Source organism: Penicillium hispanicum (assembly GCF_028827665.1).
Source record: "Penicillium hispanicum strain IBT 35686 chromosome Unknown utg000002l_segment0_segment0, whole genome shotgun sequence".
Taxonomy (NCBI): domain Eukaryota; kingdom Fungi; phylum Ascomycota; class Eurotiomycetes; order Eurotiales; family Aspergillaceae; genus Penicillium; species Penicillium hispanicum.
The window spans coordinates 1,930,749-1,946,435 of NW_026623194.1; the positions used below are offsets into that span (position 1 = coordinate 1,930,749).

Consider the following 15,687-nt stretch of genomic DNA (forward strand, 5'->3'; position numbering starts at 1 on the left):
GCTGAAATATTAAATCGCTGGGCCACCATTTGCTCTTGGATTTGACTTGGTATACACCATCTTCTTCCTGCTCCCAGTCTCATCACGCGGGAGAGTCCAGCATTCTGCTCCCATCGCCATGCCCGCTATATACACCGCGCTTGGAGAGCGGGCGGTCCACTTGGCCCATCACCTGGCCAAGCGCAACCTGACCGTCAACCATACCCAAGCCGTCACCCTCGGGGTGATGGCGGTCTATGTGGTGGTAATCGCATTGCTCTGGAACCTCCCATATGTGCGCTGGTCGTTATGGCCTTTCAAGGTGAGCGGCCTTCCACCCCCAGAGCCTGAAAGCCCAGGATTGACGAGACAGATGTTGGTTATTGCATTCCATGAATTCGGCCATGCCATCACCTCCTGCTGCACCGGCGGGAAAGTCAAGTCCATCTCACTCGACCCTCACGAGGGTGGAGTGACCCACATGCAGGGAGGAATCAGTGCCATCACACTTCCTGCCGGATACTTGGGTTCCTCCATCATTGGGGCTTTGTTGATCTTTGCTGGCTTTGACATCGTCGCGAGCAAAGTAGCCAGCATCGTCCTTGGAATCTGCTTTCTTCTAACCCTTTGGTGGGCAAGGAAGGATTGGTTAACCATCATGACCATCCTGCTAGCGGTCGGCTTATTGGTAGCCTGCTGGTTTATTGCCCACGGTGAAGCTTTACGATGGGTTGTGGTAAGTCTCGAATCAAAGGGGTGAAAAGCTCACCATATTCCCCCGGGCATCGCTATTTCGAGATTACATTCTAACACAGCTGGCTAGCTTTTTATTGGGGTCATGTCTGGTCTCTACAGCGCCTGGGATATTGTAAGAACGCACCCCCTAACCAGGAGGAGTTTCATTTGCTAATGCCACGTTGGTCACAGTGTGATGATCTGATTCTTCGAAAGGTCAACACCTCTGATGCAAGCGTTTTTGCCCGTAAGTATGGAGGATCGTCGCAGTGCTGGGGTGTGATATGGTCGATTATCTCACTCCTGTTCATGGCGGTCGGGATTATCGGAGGCATAGCAGCATTCCGAGAATCATTCAGCGAACAAGAGAACGACTCGAAGCATTTTATTCCCACTTGACTGAGTCAGATTAGCCGATATTGATGAAGTAATGATGGATGCAATTTAGCCTACAGTTTGAGCGTACCTACTGGCCGTGAATCTGTCATATAATTTGATTTGACATGTCTTGTCTATGAAAACACGTCCAAGAAGCACATTTGAGCGCTAGAACCACTTGAATATTCCAGAAATAAGCCAGCAATGACAACCTTGAAGTACCAAGGTGATCAGAAAGGAACTATCGGAGATTAAGCATGAACTCGGGCTCTCTCCTGAGGTTGGCTTATTTTCAGCGAAGAAATATCAAGCTATCTCTAAACCACATTTCTTGTCAACCCCCTATTCCTTGGGAGATGCTAAAGTCAAAGTCAAAGCTGCTAATCAAGCCGGGCATGTAAACAGAAGGCATAGGTACACCTACCTTGGCGTCTCGCAATCATCTATATGGGTCCCTTAATTGATATTAACTGTTTTCCTCCCTTGGAATTGCTAAAACATGCCCCTAGAGATTCGCGGTGGTGAATTTTATATCGCGACTCAGGCCTAGGTAGGTCTCATTCTTGTGTTGATTCATGTTCCACCATCATCTCTTCACCCAAAAAGGAAGGATGGGTAGACAGATTGCCTTAGGACAGAATGGTGTAGAAGTCTAGATACAGGACACTGTTGTGGAAAGCAATAATGGAACATCTCAGTGCTGCGTTCATATAGTTATGGTGAATGATGAACTATATTGAAAGATCAGATCTATCCAGCCGAAGAAACAGAAGAAGACAAGAATGGTCGAATCTACGCGGAGTCTGAAGAAAGGGACAGAAATCGCATAAACGGAGTGCGCTGGAGAGAGAAGGAGAAAGGAGAGCTAAGGCATGTTGTATTGGGCTGCCTAAGTCAGGCATCGCAATCAGTAAATATTGGACATTGCTGCTGGGGTTCGGGAACAAGCCGATAAGGCACCAACTTCTGAAAGGGCTATTATTTATTGTAACCTCAATGCGAGAAAAAGCAAGGCTCTGAAGGGCTCTATTAAAGACCAAAGTCTAATTATGGGCCCGTCGAGAGATTTAGGGGAGAGGGGGTTAAGTACAAGTCGTTTATCTTCAGTAGTTTCGCAATCTTCGTCCCAACAGCCTAGAAGTGACGCTATTACAAGGTGGCTTACCAGACGATTATGATTCTTGCTGACCAGATTCCGCAAATTTGATTACCTACATGGAATTCCGAGATGAGTAGACGCCAGGATAAGTTCCGTCATTTAAGTAGTAGTAGTGTGGACTGAATTCAGTGGACCGCGGGAAGTGTAATATGTGGAAATAATTACCAGCTGACTACTCCTAGCAGGGATGGCGCCAGTTAAAACATGGTATGTATTGTTAGTTTGGGGCGATGTGTCATGGTTTTACGAACAGACACCACAAACATTATCTTGTCCATATCAACCTTTCAACGGTCTTCATATACTACGGGGCGTAGTCAGATACCAAGCGTGGCATGAATGGCAATCGACCAGGCAACATACCTTTCAATCACTTCAAACTCCAGTGGGTCGGCCTGCAGGGGAATTGGCTCCTCTTTGGCAGGTCCCAGTGAAACCCGCTTACCCGGGGGCGCCATAACTTCCTCCTTCCGTCCCCACCGCCACCACCGTATTGTCTCCCCGTCTTTAATCGCCATTCGATATTTATGGCCGGATTCGAATAGATCGGGCTCATCCGGTCGTCGAATTGCCCTGTAGAATGCCTCCTGAAACTTCACCGGGATTCCTGGCTCAAGAGTCAGGAAGTAGCGATCGTCGCGCCCGCCGGATTCACGGGTGAAAGCAGAATGTCTTCCTCCTCTCGAATCATCCATCTCGGGTACGGGCGTAGCATCATCGGTAGTGATGTCAATACAACTGAAGTCACTGCGCCGCAGACTGAGTTTCAGGTGAAAAATGGTGGTGTATGTGAAAATGGTAATTGGCCCTGGGAAGTGCGAGAGGGCGGTGACGGTGAATTCGGGCAGGGGCTGGGCCCCGACGGAAAACTTTGCTGGGGTCAGGCCAAGCGTGACAGTGATGGATGGACGGGGAGGATTGGGCGACATGTTGATTCGGTGGGATGTCAAGTCAAGAGAGGGATGAAGACACCCCAAGCGGTAATCTGCGGCCCCGGGGGCTCGTTTGGAATTATGAGAAGAATCCTAGCCTAAATGCAAATGATACATCATAGGCGGTATAGTAGTTATGTATCAGTAGTTATATGTAGCTAGCAGCCGGGCACAGAATGCGCGAATTTTGTATTTGCCACTTTCCTGGCTTAAAAAAGTTTCTATCTAGTGAAGAGAGAGCCTGACGTATATAATTGTTTCTAGGGTCGGCCCGGGCTCATGTACTCTGGATCCTGTTCACCCTCGCCCCCGACGGGGGCCCTTAGATTGAAAGCCAATTTAACCTTAGGTAAAGGATATCCTTTCCTATACAGCTAGTGTAATCCACGCCTGAGCTGCCTGGCTTGGGCGTGGCTTATATTGTCCAGGCCGGTTTCTTAGAATCTTCGAAATAGCCCCTTGGGCTAAGGATTAGAGCGTCGTGCCCGAGTGGATCATACTGTATCCGTATGGATAGGGCCAATTAGAGAGATCAGAGTGATGTAGATCCAAACTATATAGCCACTTGTACTTCATATAGAAAGTACAAGTGAAGGATTTCTAGGAAGTAATGCGAAATAATACAGGGATTTGCTGCAAATAATTAGAAAAATTCCAAAAAAATGTGTCTAAGGAACACAGAGAGGATGGCATATAAGCACATACTCCAGTACTCCACACCGCTGCTTGGTTCCAGAACCATCACTCTCCGGACTGGAGAGGTATTCTTCCTTGGGATGCTGTTCAAACTTGTCATTCAAGCCGGCCTGGCGATTTCTGCTCTGGCCATTCCCACAGGCAACCATACAGGGATCTCATGGCTTGCGAAGCGCAGCAACCCAACAATTGGCGGGGGTTGGGAGGGACAGGAAACAGATATGATCAGAGATGGATTCGCGGACGCCCTGAGAATGGCGAAAGCCGTGGAGGTCACTCCTGCCACCACGGTGGACCCTATCTTGAAGCAGTGGTTCAGGGAGGAAGACAAGGACGTTGTCATCGGTGAGTTTCACTGCCTCGAAGTGACCCAATTGATTGGTCACCTACTAACGCCCCATCCAGAGGTTTTCCAGAAAATCCTCGGCGGGGTTGGCACATACTCGGGCAACACGATGCTGAGCAAAATTACTGTTATCCCACCCGCTGACGGGAGTCAGGATGAGGAGGACTGTTCGGATGAAGAAGTCGTTACTATCCTGCGTGGCCTCCGAACGTCACGCCCGAAGTTGATTATCTGCCTGGAAAAGTTCGATGTCGGCGGAATCGACAAGGGGTATACAGGGGTGCCTGCTGTGACCTGTTCGACTATCGGTGACAAAGTGTCCACCAAGATGAACACCATGGGAAGGCGGTTTCTGCACGAGTACACGCATTGGGAACACCTGGTCGTCCCTCCGCTGTTTACAGCGACACACGATTGGGCAAATGGACCGTATGCAGCCCAGAACGACATAAGCAAGGCCGAAGCTCTTTACAACGCCGATTCCTATGCCTATTTTGCGTCACAAGTGTTCTGGACAGTCCATTGCGGCCATGAATTTGATCCTCCAACCGAGGACTCTGACGCCGGCAATGATCTAGTACAGATTTCGGCACCCGGTTCTGAGTGTACAGATTCAGAGAAGATTGAAAATTAGTCTGATGTGGTCACTAGGGGCTTCTGATATATAGCAGGGTGAATTCTGTAAAACCAAACTATGTTGACCTATGTGGAGAGCAAGGAAAAGGTATAGTTTTACTATATATTATAGATTAACTAGGCTGGCAGATTATATATAGGGGGGACTCGACTAATCAGAATCAAGAAATAGCCTGTAGAGCCACCAGGGATTTAAGGTACCACTAATATATTCAAGTTCCTACATAAGTCTACTTCTTGCGATAGTTTCTCATTGTGCATGTTGCATATTACTGACCAAAAATCTATGTAGTTCTTTACTTTAGCTTGCATGTTCGTATAAATCTACAGGCGATGGACTCGGTCAGCGCGCCCGGGTGGCTAAAGCCCTAATACTATAACGTACAAATAATCGCAGCTTTAACCAGCCTCATGGCGGAAGAAGAATATATAGGTCTAAATGGTCTTGCAAACCAATTATAGAACGATTGGGAAACAAATTGCTTATATCGAATTTCAACATACCGCACTCAAGCATTCATCATGAACTGCTCTTTATGAACGGTCTGGTTGGCCATCTAGTCTGTAGTTCTCCAGCACGTAATCAACATCCTTGTCGCCGCGCCCTGAGAGATTGACTAGTATTCTTTCGGATGAAGAGCGCTGTGACGCTAATCGGATAGCAAACGCTAATGCATGTGCGCTCTCCAATGCAGGAATTATACCCTCGAACTTTGCCATCTGGAAGAATGTATTGACGACTTCCTCGTCCGAAATTCGTGCGATCGACAGCCGACCGGCTTCATGGAGCATCGCAATCTCCGGACCAACGCCAGGGTATGCGAGCCCCGATGCTATGGATGAGACACTCGCAGGTGTGCCATCATCTTGCTGGAGCACAATCGAACGCGCACCATGTAATGTGCCCGGTCTTCCATATGAAAGCGTTGCTGCGTGATGGCCTAGCTTATCAGATGTGCCAAGAGGCTCCACTGCATGTAGAACAACCCGGGGATCATCAATAAAGCCCGTATATATACCCATCGCATTGGAACCACCGGCAACACAGGCAACGACATGCTCGGGTAGGCTTCCATTCGCGATGGAAGTGAATTGCTCGCGTGCTTCTCGACCAACTACCCCCTGGAAGTCTCGAACAATCATTGGGGAGGGGTGGGGGCCAATGGCTGAGCCTTTCGCATAGAGGGCATGTGCGTGCTGCTCGACATATGCGTTAAATGCAGAATCACTAGCATCTTTTAGAGCAGACTGGCCAGTCGCTACTGACACCACGCGCGCGCCAAGTAGCTGCATTCTACCAACATTAGAGCTCTGTTTGCCAATATCGACTTCTCCCATGTGAACTTCGCATTCGAGGCCAAAACAGGCAGCTGCGGTTGCCAGTGCGACGCCATGCTGGCCGGCCCCCGTTTCGGCGATCAGTTTCTTCTTCCCCATTCGTTTGGCGAGTAGTGCGAAACCGACACAGTGGTTGATTTTGTGTGCGCCTGTATGATTCAAATCCTCCCTTTTGATGAAGATTTGAGCGCCTCCGACTTGGTTTGAAATATTTCCGAGGTACATTATTGGTGTCGGCCGCCCTTGAAGTCCGGCCCGGACTTTATCCAGAGCGCCCTGGAATTCCGGTGATTGATGAAGCTCCTGGTAGCTGTTGGCCAATTCCAACAGCGCGGATCGAAGTTCTTGGGGATAGTGATTGCCGCCAAACCGACCAAAATATCCTTCGGCGTCGGGGCCGCGCTGGAAATGGGAATTTATGTTGTCTGACATCTTGTCTAGCCCTCGAAGGGACGGAGTATCACTAAACAATTCTAGCTTCCAAGGTTGTCGTATGGAATAGCACTTATAATGCGTATCGTATGACGAAATTGGATGTTGTAAAGCGCACGCACTTATTCCGACCTGATAGGGTGTTAGACTTGAGATTCACGATATTGATCACAATCATCTCAACACCCCGCGAGCAACTGCGAGAAGTAGACGAAGCAGAGAATGAATACTTACGAGGTTGCCCAAAAGAGCCTAGATTAGTGAAGATCAAATAGATACTGACAAGTTTGATGGATTGTAGTTTGGAGAGCCTACGCTACGAGGGTGGTCGAGGGATCTTACAGACGTGGCCAGTTCGGCTGCGCCCACTCGCTTCAAACTGTTATCTGTAAAAAAGAAATAACTCTTTCTTGGCAAAACTCGCCAACAGGGCTTTCAGGCCCCAGAAACCTGTTCAATCTTAAACTCTCGTCGGCGCTATCGTTTAGTCCTAATCTTATTAGGGTAGATTACGGCTATCGTCCGTGGTATACAAATCGCACAAAAAACCCCTTTTCCACCAGGAAAAGATACCAACCAGTCTACGTACTAAGATAGCTGACATCGACAATATAGCTTAACGTAACCGGTAAGCGAGCTGCGCACCCCAAACCACATAGTAACTACCATTCCATAACTCAACATGCGTATGATAATTCTACTTGAAATTTAATATAGTGTATGATAGGAATGTCATCGATATAATATATGGTTTAAGTCTAGAGGCCAAATGTCGGGAAACGGACCACCCTCTAATGTTGCTCTTTTTCATCGTAAAAAGTATTATCCTATAGGGCTTAGCTAGCTCTATAAAAAGACACTCTCTACTTATAGATAATATATAGTTTAGTATAGATATTAATAATCATAGATACCTTACTAGGTACTATAGTAGCTAGCAGAATAGACCTATAATTAACTAAATATAGTATTCAATAATACTACCTTTCTTAATTAGTATTTAATAATATTACCCTTTTTAACTTTAAATATATTTAACACTAATTATTCCTACTCTATATAATTTCAGTAGAACTATTTTAATTTTAGAATATATATAAAGATATATCCTAAATATACTATATTTAAATTAACTAATTAATAAACTATCTAAAAACTAATAGTTTCTTTAATTTTTCTACTATTAGTATTTTTCCTAGGCTTATAATATTATCTTCTAATAGATAATCTATAAGTTAATATTCTAGAAGTATATTAATATTAATATAAGGACTAATATAGTAATACTATTCAAGGTTATTACAATTAAATAAATAATCTAATATAAATTATAATTATAGTTTATAATTAATATATAAATAATATATATAACAGGCCCATACCCAATATGGATCATATAAGGTATATACCCACACTTATATAAAAACCCTCGCCTATCACAGATAGACTATATTTCCTTAAGATTAATATAAACTGTATATTAGCCTAGTCTTATTAAATCAATTCAGCTATAGCCCTTTATATATATTAATCTTCCAATCTTTAATCATTAAACTATAAAAACTAATAAAAAGCCCTAGTTAAATCCTATTTTTAGGCCTATAACAGAATTACCTTTAAATTACTATTAATTCAGCAATAATAACAAAAACTTTCTTTATATTTATTAAAAGTCTCTAAGATATATTAGAAAAGCCCTAAAAGGACCTTTATCCTAGATATATAGTAAAAACCTGCTTAAATCTTTACTAATTTAATATAGTAAAAGATCTTTTATATTTACTAAAAGCCCCTAAGATATATTAGAATATCTTATATTTATTATAAGTTCCTAAAATATATTAAAATATTTTATATTTACTAAGAGTCTCTAAAATATATTAGAAAAGACCTAGAAGAACTATATCTTAGATATATAGTAAAAAAACTAGGAATTATATAAATTAATAATAAATCTTTAATAAATAGTAATAGAATCTTAGTAAATATCTTTATAGATAAAAAAGATTATTTTTTAATAAAGATATATAATTAAATATTTAATAAATATATAAAAATAAATAATAAAATAATATTAGTAGTATATTGCTATTTAAAAAAAAATATAGTATTTTAAAAAAATATTTTAATAACTAAATATAAATTAATAAAAAGAAAAAAGTAATAAATTAATATTAAAAATAAATAAAACTTTTAACAAATTAATGCTAATTTTAAAAGTACTATAATATTAACTAAAAACTTATTTATTAAACCCTATTCTATTTATAAGAAATATAAATAATTAGCTAATATAGAGAATTATAATAAAAAATAAGTTAATAGTTAATAGTAAAACTATTAAATCACTAAATAACTAATTTATATATATATTTTCCTATTTTAAAAAGTTAATATAGAAAAACTATAGAATATTTATAAAATATTACTAAAATATTACTAGATTAAATAATCTTTTTAAATATTTAAAAAAGATCTATAAAGACCTAAATATTCAAGTATAAATTACTAAATAATTATATTAATTTTATTAGCTAAAAAAAGCTTTTTTTTTAAAATTCTTATTTTATCTAAAAAAAAAGTTTATTAAAATAAATATATTAAATTAAATAGATAAAATAAAAAAATAAATTTTATTAAACTATTTAAACTAAATAATAAATAGATTATTTATAAATTATAATATATTTTTAATCTTTTAAAGCCTAATTAATTATTTTTATAAGATTAGTATAGATATAGAAGAAGCTTTTAATTTAGATAAATCTTATAAATTAAAATTAAATAAAATAGATTAAATCCTAATAATTTCTATAAACTATATTAAATTATATATAAACTACTCTTAGAGTAAAATTAATTAATCTAAATAAATTAAATAAATTAATAAAAAAGAAATTAATTACTATTAAGTAAAAAAAAAATATTTATAATATAGTAAATATAGCTATATAATTATAGAATATTTAGTCCTTTTAGTATAGAACCTTAACTATATACTAAAAAAAAGCTATATTACTAAAAGATTATTAAAAAACTAAAATACTAATAATAAACTATTAAAAATAAAATAAAAAAACTATATAAAGAAATTATATTTTATTATTAAAGAAATTAGTAATTCTAGTAGTATAAAAAAACTGTTATTTATTAAAAAAAATAAATTAGAAAATAAATAGCTTTTATTTTTAGCTATAAATAAAAGTATAAAGGAGTTAAAAAACTATTTAAAAGTAAAGAACCACTATTTTTAGTTAATATTAAAATAAATAAAATTTAATTTATTAGTATTTTAATTAACTTAGGTTATTTAAATTATATAACTATAAATAGAAAATTTATTAAAACTTTTAATTTTCTATATATACTAATATAACTATATTAACTTAATAAAGTAGTGCTAAATTAGGGTTAAATTATATATATAATATACTTTAATATTAATATCTATAGCTATTAATAAAGAACTATTTTTATTTATATTATTAAAGACTAAATAAATACTATAATCTTAGATATATCCTAGATAAAAGATATAAATAGAATATATTTACTATAAAAAGGATATATAGATATCTTTATAAAGATAGATAAAAAAATATAGTACTAAAATAAAAAAAATAATATAATTAAATTAGTTAGAATAAAAAGACTAAAAGTGAAAAAAGTAATAGCTATATTAATTTAATAATTATTTAATAATAATCTATAATAAAATTATATATAGATTAAAAAGATTATATTAGATAATATTAATTATATCTTATAATCTAAAAAGCCTATTAATTTAAAAAAAAGTTACTAAAATAGTATTAGCTATAGCTAAATATATTTAGCTAATAGCTAATAAAAAAGCTATTACCGTATTAGCTTAGGATTAATTATAAGATTCTATTAAAATATAACTAAAATAGTATTAAAGAGATACTACCCTATAGTTCTCTATATAGTATAAATAAAAAAAAACTACTATATATAAGAAAGATATTAATAAACCTTTTAGATAAGAATTTTATCTATATAAATAAATTACCTATAGTAGCCTTAATATTACTAATATAAAAGCTAAAAAAAGGTATATAATTCTATATTAATTACTAAAAGATTAATAAATAAAATATAAAAGATTAATACCCTTTACTATTAATTTAAAAACCCCTAAAAAATATATCTAAAATATAATAGTTTATAAAACTAAATATTATTACTACTTTTTATAAGATTTAAATATCTCTAAATAAAAAGTAAAAGACTATATTTTATATATAATATAGCCTCTTTAAGTAAAATATTATCTTATTTAGACTCACTAATATACTAATAATTTTTTAATAGTTTATTAACTAAATACTATAAAAATATTTTAATAATTTTATTTTTATTTATATTAATAATATTATTATATATTTAAATAGATTATTAGTAGATTATTACTAAAAATAGATAAAGTGTTATAAAAGTTAAAAGATATTAAATTATAGTATAATATTAAAAAATTAAAGTTTAAACAGTAAATAGTAAAATACTTTAGATTTATTATATATACTAGTAAAGGTATTTATATTAATTTAAAAAAGGTAAAAGCTATTTATATATAAAAAGCTCTATAAATAGTCTATAATATATAGGGATTTTTAGGATTTATTAATTTTTACTAAGTATTTATCCTTTAATTTATAATTTTATTAACCCTATTAATAAATTTAATAAAAAAAGATTTTCTATTCTAATAGAATAAAGAGTATTAATAAGTATTTACTAAACTAAAAAAGTTATTTACATTTACACTAATCTTAATATATTTTAAAAAAGACTATAAAATAATTATTAAAATTAATATATTAAAATAAGTAATTAAAGCTATATTATTTTAGCACTAAAATAATAGTAAATTAGTACTAAATATATTTATATTTTAGAAATTCTTTTTTACTAAATTAAACTATAAGATCTATAATAAAGAATTATTTATAATTATATATACTTTATAAGAATAGAGACCTAAATTAAAAATAGTCCTATAATTTACTATTATTATAGATTATAAGAACTTTTATTATTTTAATTAAATATAGTATTTTAATAAATAGTAGATATAATAGGTAGATTTAATAAATAAATTTAATTTTGACTTTTTTTATTAATTAAAGAAATATATATTATAGCTAGATATTTTATCCTATTATAAATAGGATATACTATAGAATATTACTAATAAAAGATTATTAAATTACTTTTAAAAACTCTTTAAAAGTATATTAATCTATATAAATAAAGTAAAATTTAACTAAATTAATTATAATAAAAAGGCCTATATAGATTTTATAAAAAATATCTTAATATTTAATAAATTAATAATATAGATAGAATAGTAATAAATAAAAAAGACTAATAGTGTTTATTAGGTTTATTTAGAAATACTATAAAAAAGAGAATAATAAATTACTACTAAAATAGGAATAAAAATAAGCCTATCTAAGTGTTATCTAGATAAATATAGTTTATTATATTTTTAATAATATATATAGATTCTAGATAGTAAGTTTTTATAGATAGGAATTATTTAAAAGGTTTATAATTTTTATATTACTAGCTATCTAAGATAGGATATAATTTATTTAATACTATCTTAATAGTTCTTTTAGCTAAATACAGTAAAAGATATATAATAATTTCTAAAAAACTATATAATCTATAAAAGAAATATAGTATAGTATAATATAAAATATAGATTATTAAAACTATTACTAATTCCTTAATAAATCTAAATAGAAATATAAATAGATTTTATTATAGATCTTCCTTTATTAAATAAAGATAAAATAATAAATTTATTAATTATTATAGATTAGCTAATAAAAAATGTGATTTTAATAAGAATATAAAAGATTACTTTAGAGTAAATTATTAAGACCTTTATAGTATATTTTTATATATATTATAATCTTTTATTAATAATAATAAGTAATTAAGGACTATAGTTTATAAGAGCTTTTTAGTAAAAAGTCTATAAAAAACTATTAATTTAATATTAATTATTAACTACTTTTTATTTATAGATAGATAAAGTAATAAAATAAATAAATTAAAAAGTTAAAAGGATAATATAAATATTTATAATATATATATAGGATAACTAAGTAAATCTATTATTAATTATTATAATAGTAATTAATAACTAAAATACTATATCTACTAATTTATCCCTTTTCTTTTTTATATATAGTTACTATATTAACCTTTTAGTTATAGAAAGAGTAACTATTAATACCCTTTAAAATATAGTGCTAATATATACTAATAAATTATTTATAAATTAACTATAAAAAGCTATTAATTAAATATAATTAGCTATTATAATTATATAAAAAAAGTAGTAAAAGTAGTTAAACTAAGTTTACTAAATAGTGCTAATTTATTAGCTAAGAGATAAAATATAACTAAATTTATAAAATATACACTTTTAGTACCTATTAAAAAAGTTAGATTAGTTATATATATAATATATAGTTAAAGATATCTTATCACTATATACTATATACCTAGATATATTATTAGGAATATATCTAGTATTCTATATAGAGTTAATCTATTTTATAGTATTAGACTTATTCCTATTATAAATTATTAATAATTTATAACCTTTTTTAATTAAGATTAATAGTAAACTAGAATATAAAATAAAAAAGATCTTAGCAGTAAAAGAATAATAAATTAGCTAAAGATAATATATAAAGATATTAGTTAAATAGGTAGGGTATATAGAGATAATATAGAAGAGTATAGATATAGTAAAAGACTATACTATACTAGATAAGTATAAATGATATTTTAGGCTAGTTCCTAGGCCTATTTAGTATTAATCTAATGCTAATAGCAACATTATTGTGCCTTTTATCTAGTTAAAATAAAGAGGGGGGTACTATAACGGGCCTATATCTAATATAGATTATATAAGGTATATACCTATACCTATATAAAAACCCTCGTCTGCTGTAGATAGACTATATTTCCTTAAGATTAATATAAACTACATATCGGCCTAGTCCTATTGAATCAATTTGGCTATAGCCCTTCACAATATATATCTATAATGACTATCTTTATTACTATTATTTAGTTGAATATAGTAAATAGATATAGGGTTTTATTTAGATAAAGAATATTAAAAATTAAAGATATTAAATTAATTCTTATATTCTGATTTTCTTTCTAGACTATTCCTATCTAATACTAGATTTATTATGCCTTTTAAAATACCCTTTATACTAAAAGCTGAACTTCTTTAGCTAATTCTAGATTAATAAATAATAAGCCTTTTCCTATCTTAAATAGCTTTTTTTTATTATAACTAGATCCTTAGTAACTTTAATAATATTAGCTATTTTTATTAATAAGTTTTTTTCAGTAATAATAACTTTATAATCTCAATAAAAATATCTTTAGCTATAATAAAATAACTAAATATAGCCCTAAATTTAGGAATCATAATAGATATAATTATACTAAATTATTTATATATAGTTGATATAGTATATAGTAATAAAAAGGTATAATATCTACTAGATAATAATTATCCCAATAAATAGAATTATATATATCTTTTTTCGATCTAAACTCTATCTTTAACCACTATTCCACAAATTATATTCGAGAACACTGTATCTCCATGTCGCTATTATAGAGGATCTAGAGCTTTTAGAGTCTATATCCAGTACACTTGAGTGAATCAGAGGCCTGAGAGTATCGCAAAAGACGAATAAAATTCGAGTTTAGTATTAAGGCCACTATTCGCTAGCTATTCACTAGACTAAGGAGATCATCTAATTAAAAAAAATTAGATTTAGAGAATTAATTTGAAAAATAAGATACTTAGGAATAAGATATATTGAGTGAATTCTGGTAGTAGGAAGGTAAAATATAAAAAGTATAGTAAAGGAAGACTTATAGTTTTTTGTCTTAAGTCTAAAAAATATAGATAAACAAGTCGCGACTATGACTTTGATGTATAGGGAAAAATAATTATAGATAGATATCTACTATACCATATCTTATTAGATCTCTTTATATACTAGTGTAGATATCTTTAGATAACCCGCAAGATATCCACAGATATCCAAAGTTATCTATAAATATAGAGGACAGAATCACTAAGTCCCTAAGATCATAAAAAAACGTATAAATTTTCCTCCAACTTTCTATAGGATCATAGGAACTAAAGATTTATACTAGCTGCCTTTAGTACCAAATATATATTTCCGCAATAACACCACAAATCAATCAAGAATAACAAAATTATAGGCAGCCACCGCCGCTAATCTCTGAATTCAAAGAAATAGTAATAAGTTAATACTACTTTTATTCAGATATATCAGCATTTCTCATTATTTTATATAGGAATAGTGATAAAGTGCAGGATAATACTATCATGACCAGAATATATATATATTAAAATTAGAACCAGGAGTGAGTCAGCGACATAAATACTACGTGATCGGCTATAATAGGTTAAATTAGCGAGATTTATATACTTGCGGATATGCCGCAGTCTAGTCTCAACCCTTCTATTTCAAACGCCCATAATACCACCAAATCGCTCAGTGAAACGATGAGGGTGTTTCTTCACTGGCTGGTCAATCATTTTTTTCTGGGAATTATAGCTTATAAATGTCCTCGAAGGAGCTTGACATCAACAATGGTCGATGGGCGTTTTTAGTGCCGACGCTAGGATGTAAGACTGCTCGGAGGGCGCGCTCTGGCTATATTGGGGGCGACGGAGGGCACGGGTAGGGAATGTTGACAGTGTTTCTCAGATCTAATAGATAAATTACTAATTTAGGTAAAATAAACTAGATATAAGACTAAAAATTAATTAATCTCTAGTCTTTATCCTAGTATATTAATAGTCCTTTTTTAAAACTATTAAAATATACCTAGATTATCTAACCTAATTAGCGCTGAGATTGTTAAAAACAATAGGAAAAATTATAAGTCTTATAAGCTTATTAAGTTATATAAGGTCTTTGATAAAAACTAAAAGTAATCTAAACTTTATC

General features: G+C 32.5%; 4 protein-coding genes across 4 annotated transcripts; 2 read left to right on the forward strand and 2 right to left on the reverse strand.

Moving 5' to 3' along the window:
• Positions 1-118: 118 nt before the first annotated feature.
• On the forward strand, positions 119-1,113 carry N7459_002422 (M50 family metallopeptidase; the record flags this gene model as incomplete). The annotated part of the gene is made up of 3 exons (XM_056941607.1): positions 119-715; positions 803-847; positions 907-1,113. The coding sequence occupies 3 exons, from the start codon at positions 119-121 to the stop codon at positions 1,111-1,113; spliced, it is 849 nt and encodes a 282-aa protein (XP_056803462.1).
• Positions 1,114-2,568: 1,455 nt separating this feature from the next.
• N7459_002423 (uncharacterized protein) lies at positions 2,569-3,180 on the reverse strand (the record flags this gene model as incomplete). Its single annotated transcript, XM_056941608.1, has 1 exon — positions 2,569-3,180. One exon carries the CDS (start codon positions 3,178-3,180, stop codon positions 2,569-2,571), a length of 612 nt encoding a protein of 203 aa, XP_056803463.1.
• A 665-nt stretch (positions 3,181-3,845) lies between these two features.
• On the forward strand, positions 3,846-4,859 carry N7459_002424 (uncharacterized protein; the record flags this gene model as incomplete). Its single annotated transcript, XM_056941609.1, has 2 exons — positions 3,846-4,224; positions 4,285-4,859. The coding sequence occupies 2 exons, from the start codon at positions 3,846-3,848 to the stop codon at positions 4,857-4,859; spliced, it is 954 nt and encodes a 317-aa protein (XP_056803464.1).
• Positions 4,860-5,395: 536 nt separating this feature from the next.
• N7459_002425 (tryptophan synthase subunit beta) lies at positions 5,396-6,631 on the reverse strand (the record flags this gene model as incomplete). Its single annotated transcript, XM_056941610.1, has 1 exon — positions 5,396-6,631. One exon carries the CDS (start codon positions 6,629-6,631, stop codon positions 5,396-5,398), a length of 1,236 nt encoding a protein of 411 aa, XP_056803465.1.
• Between the last annotated feature and the right edge of the window lie 9,056 nt (positions 6,632-15,687).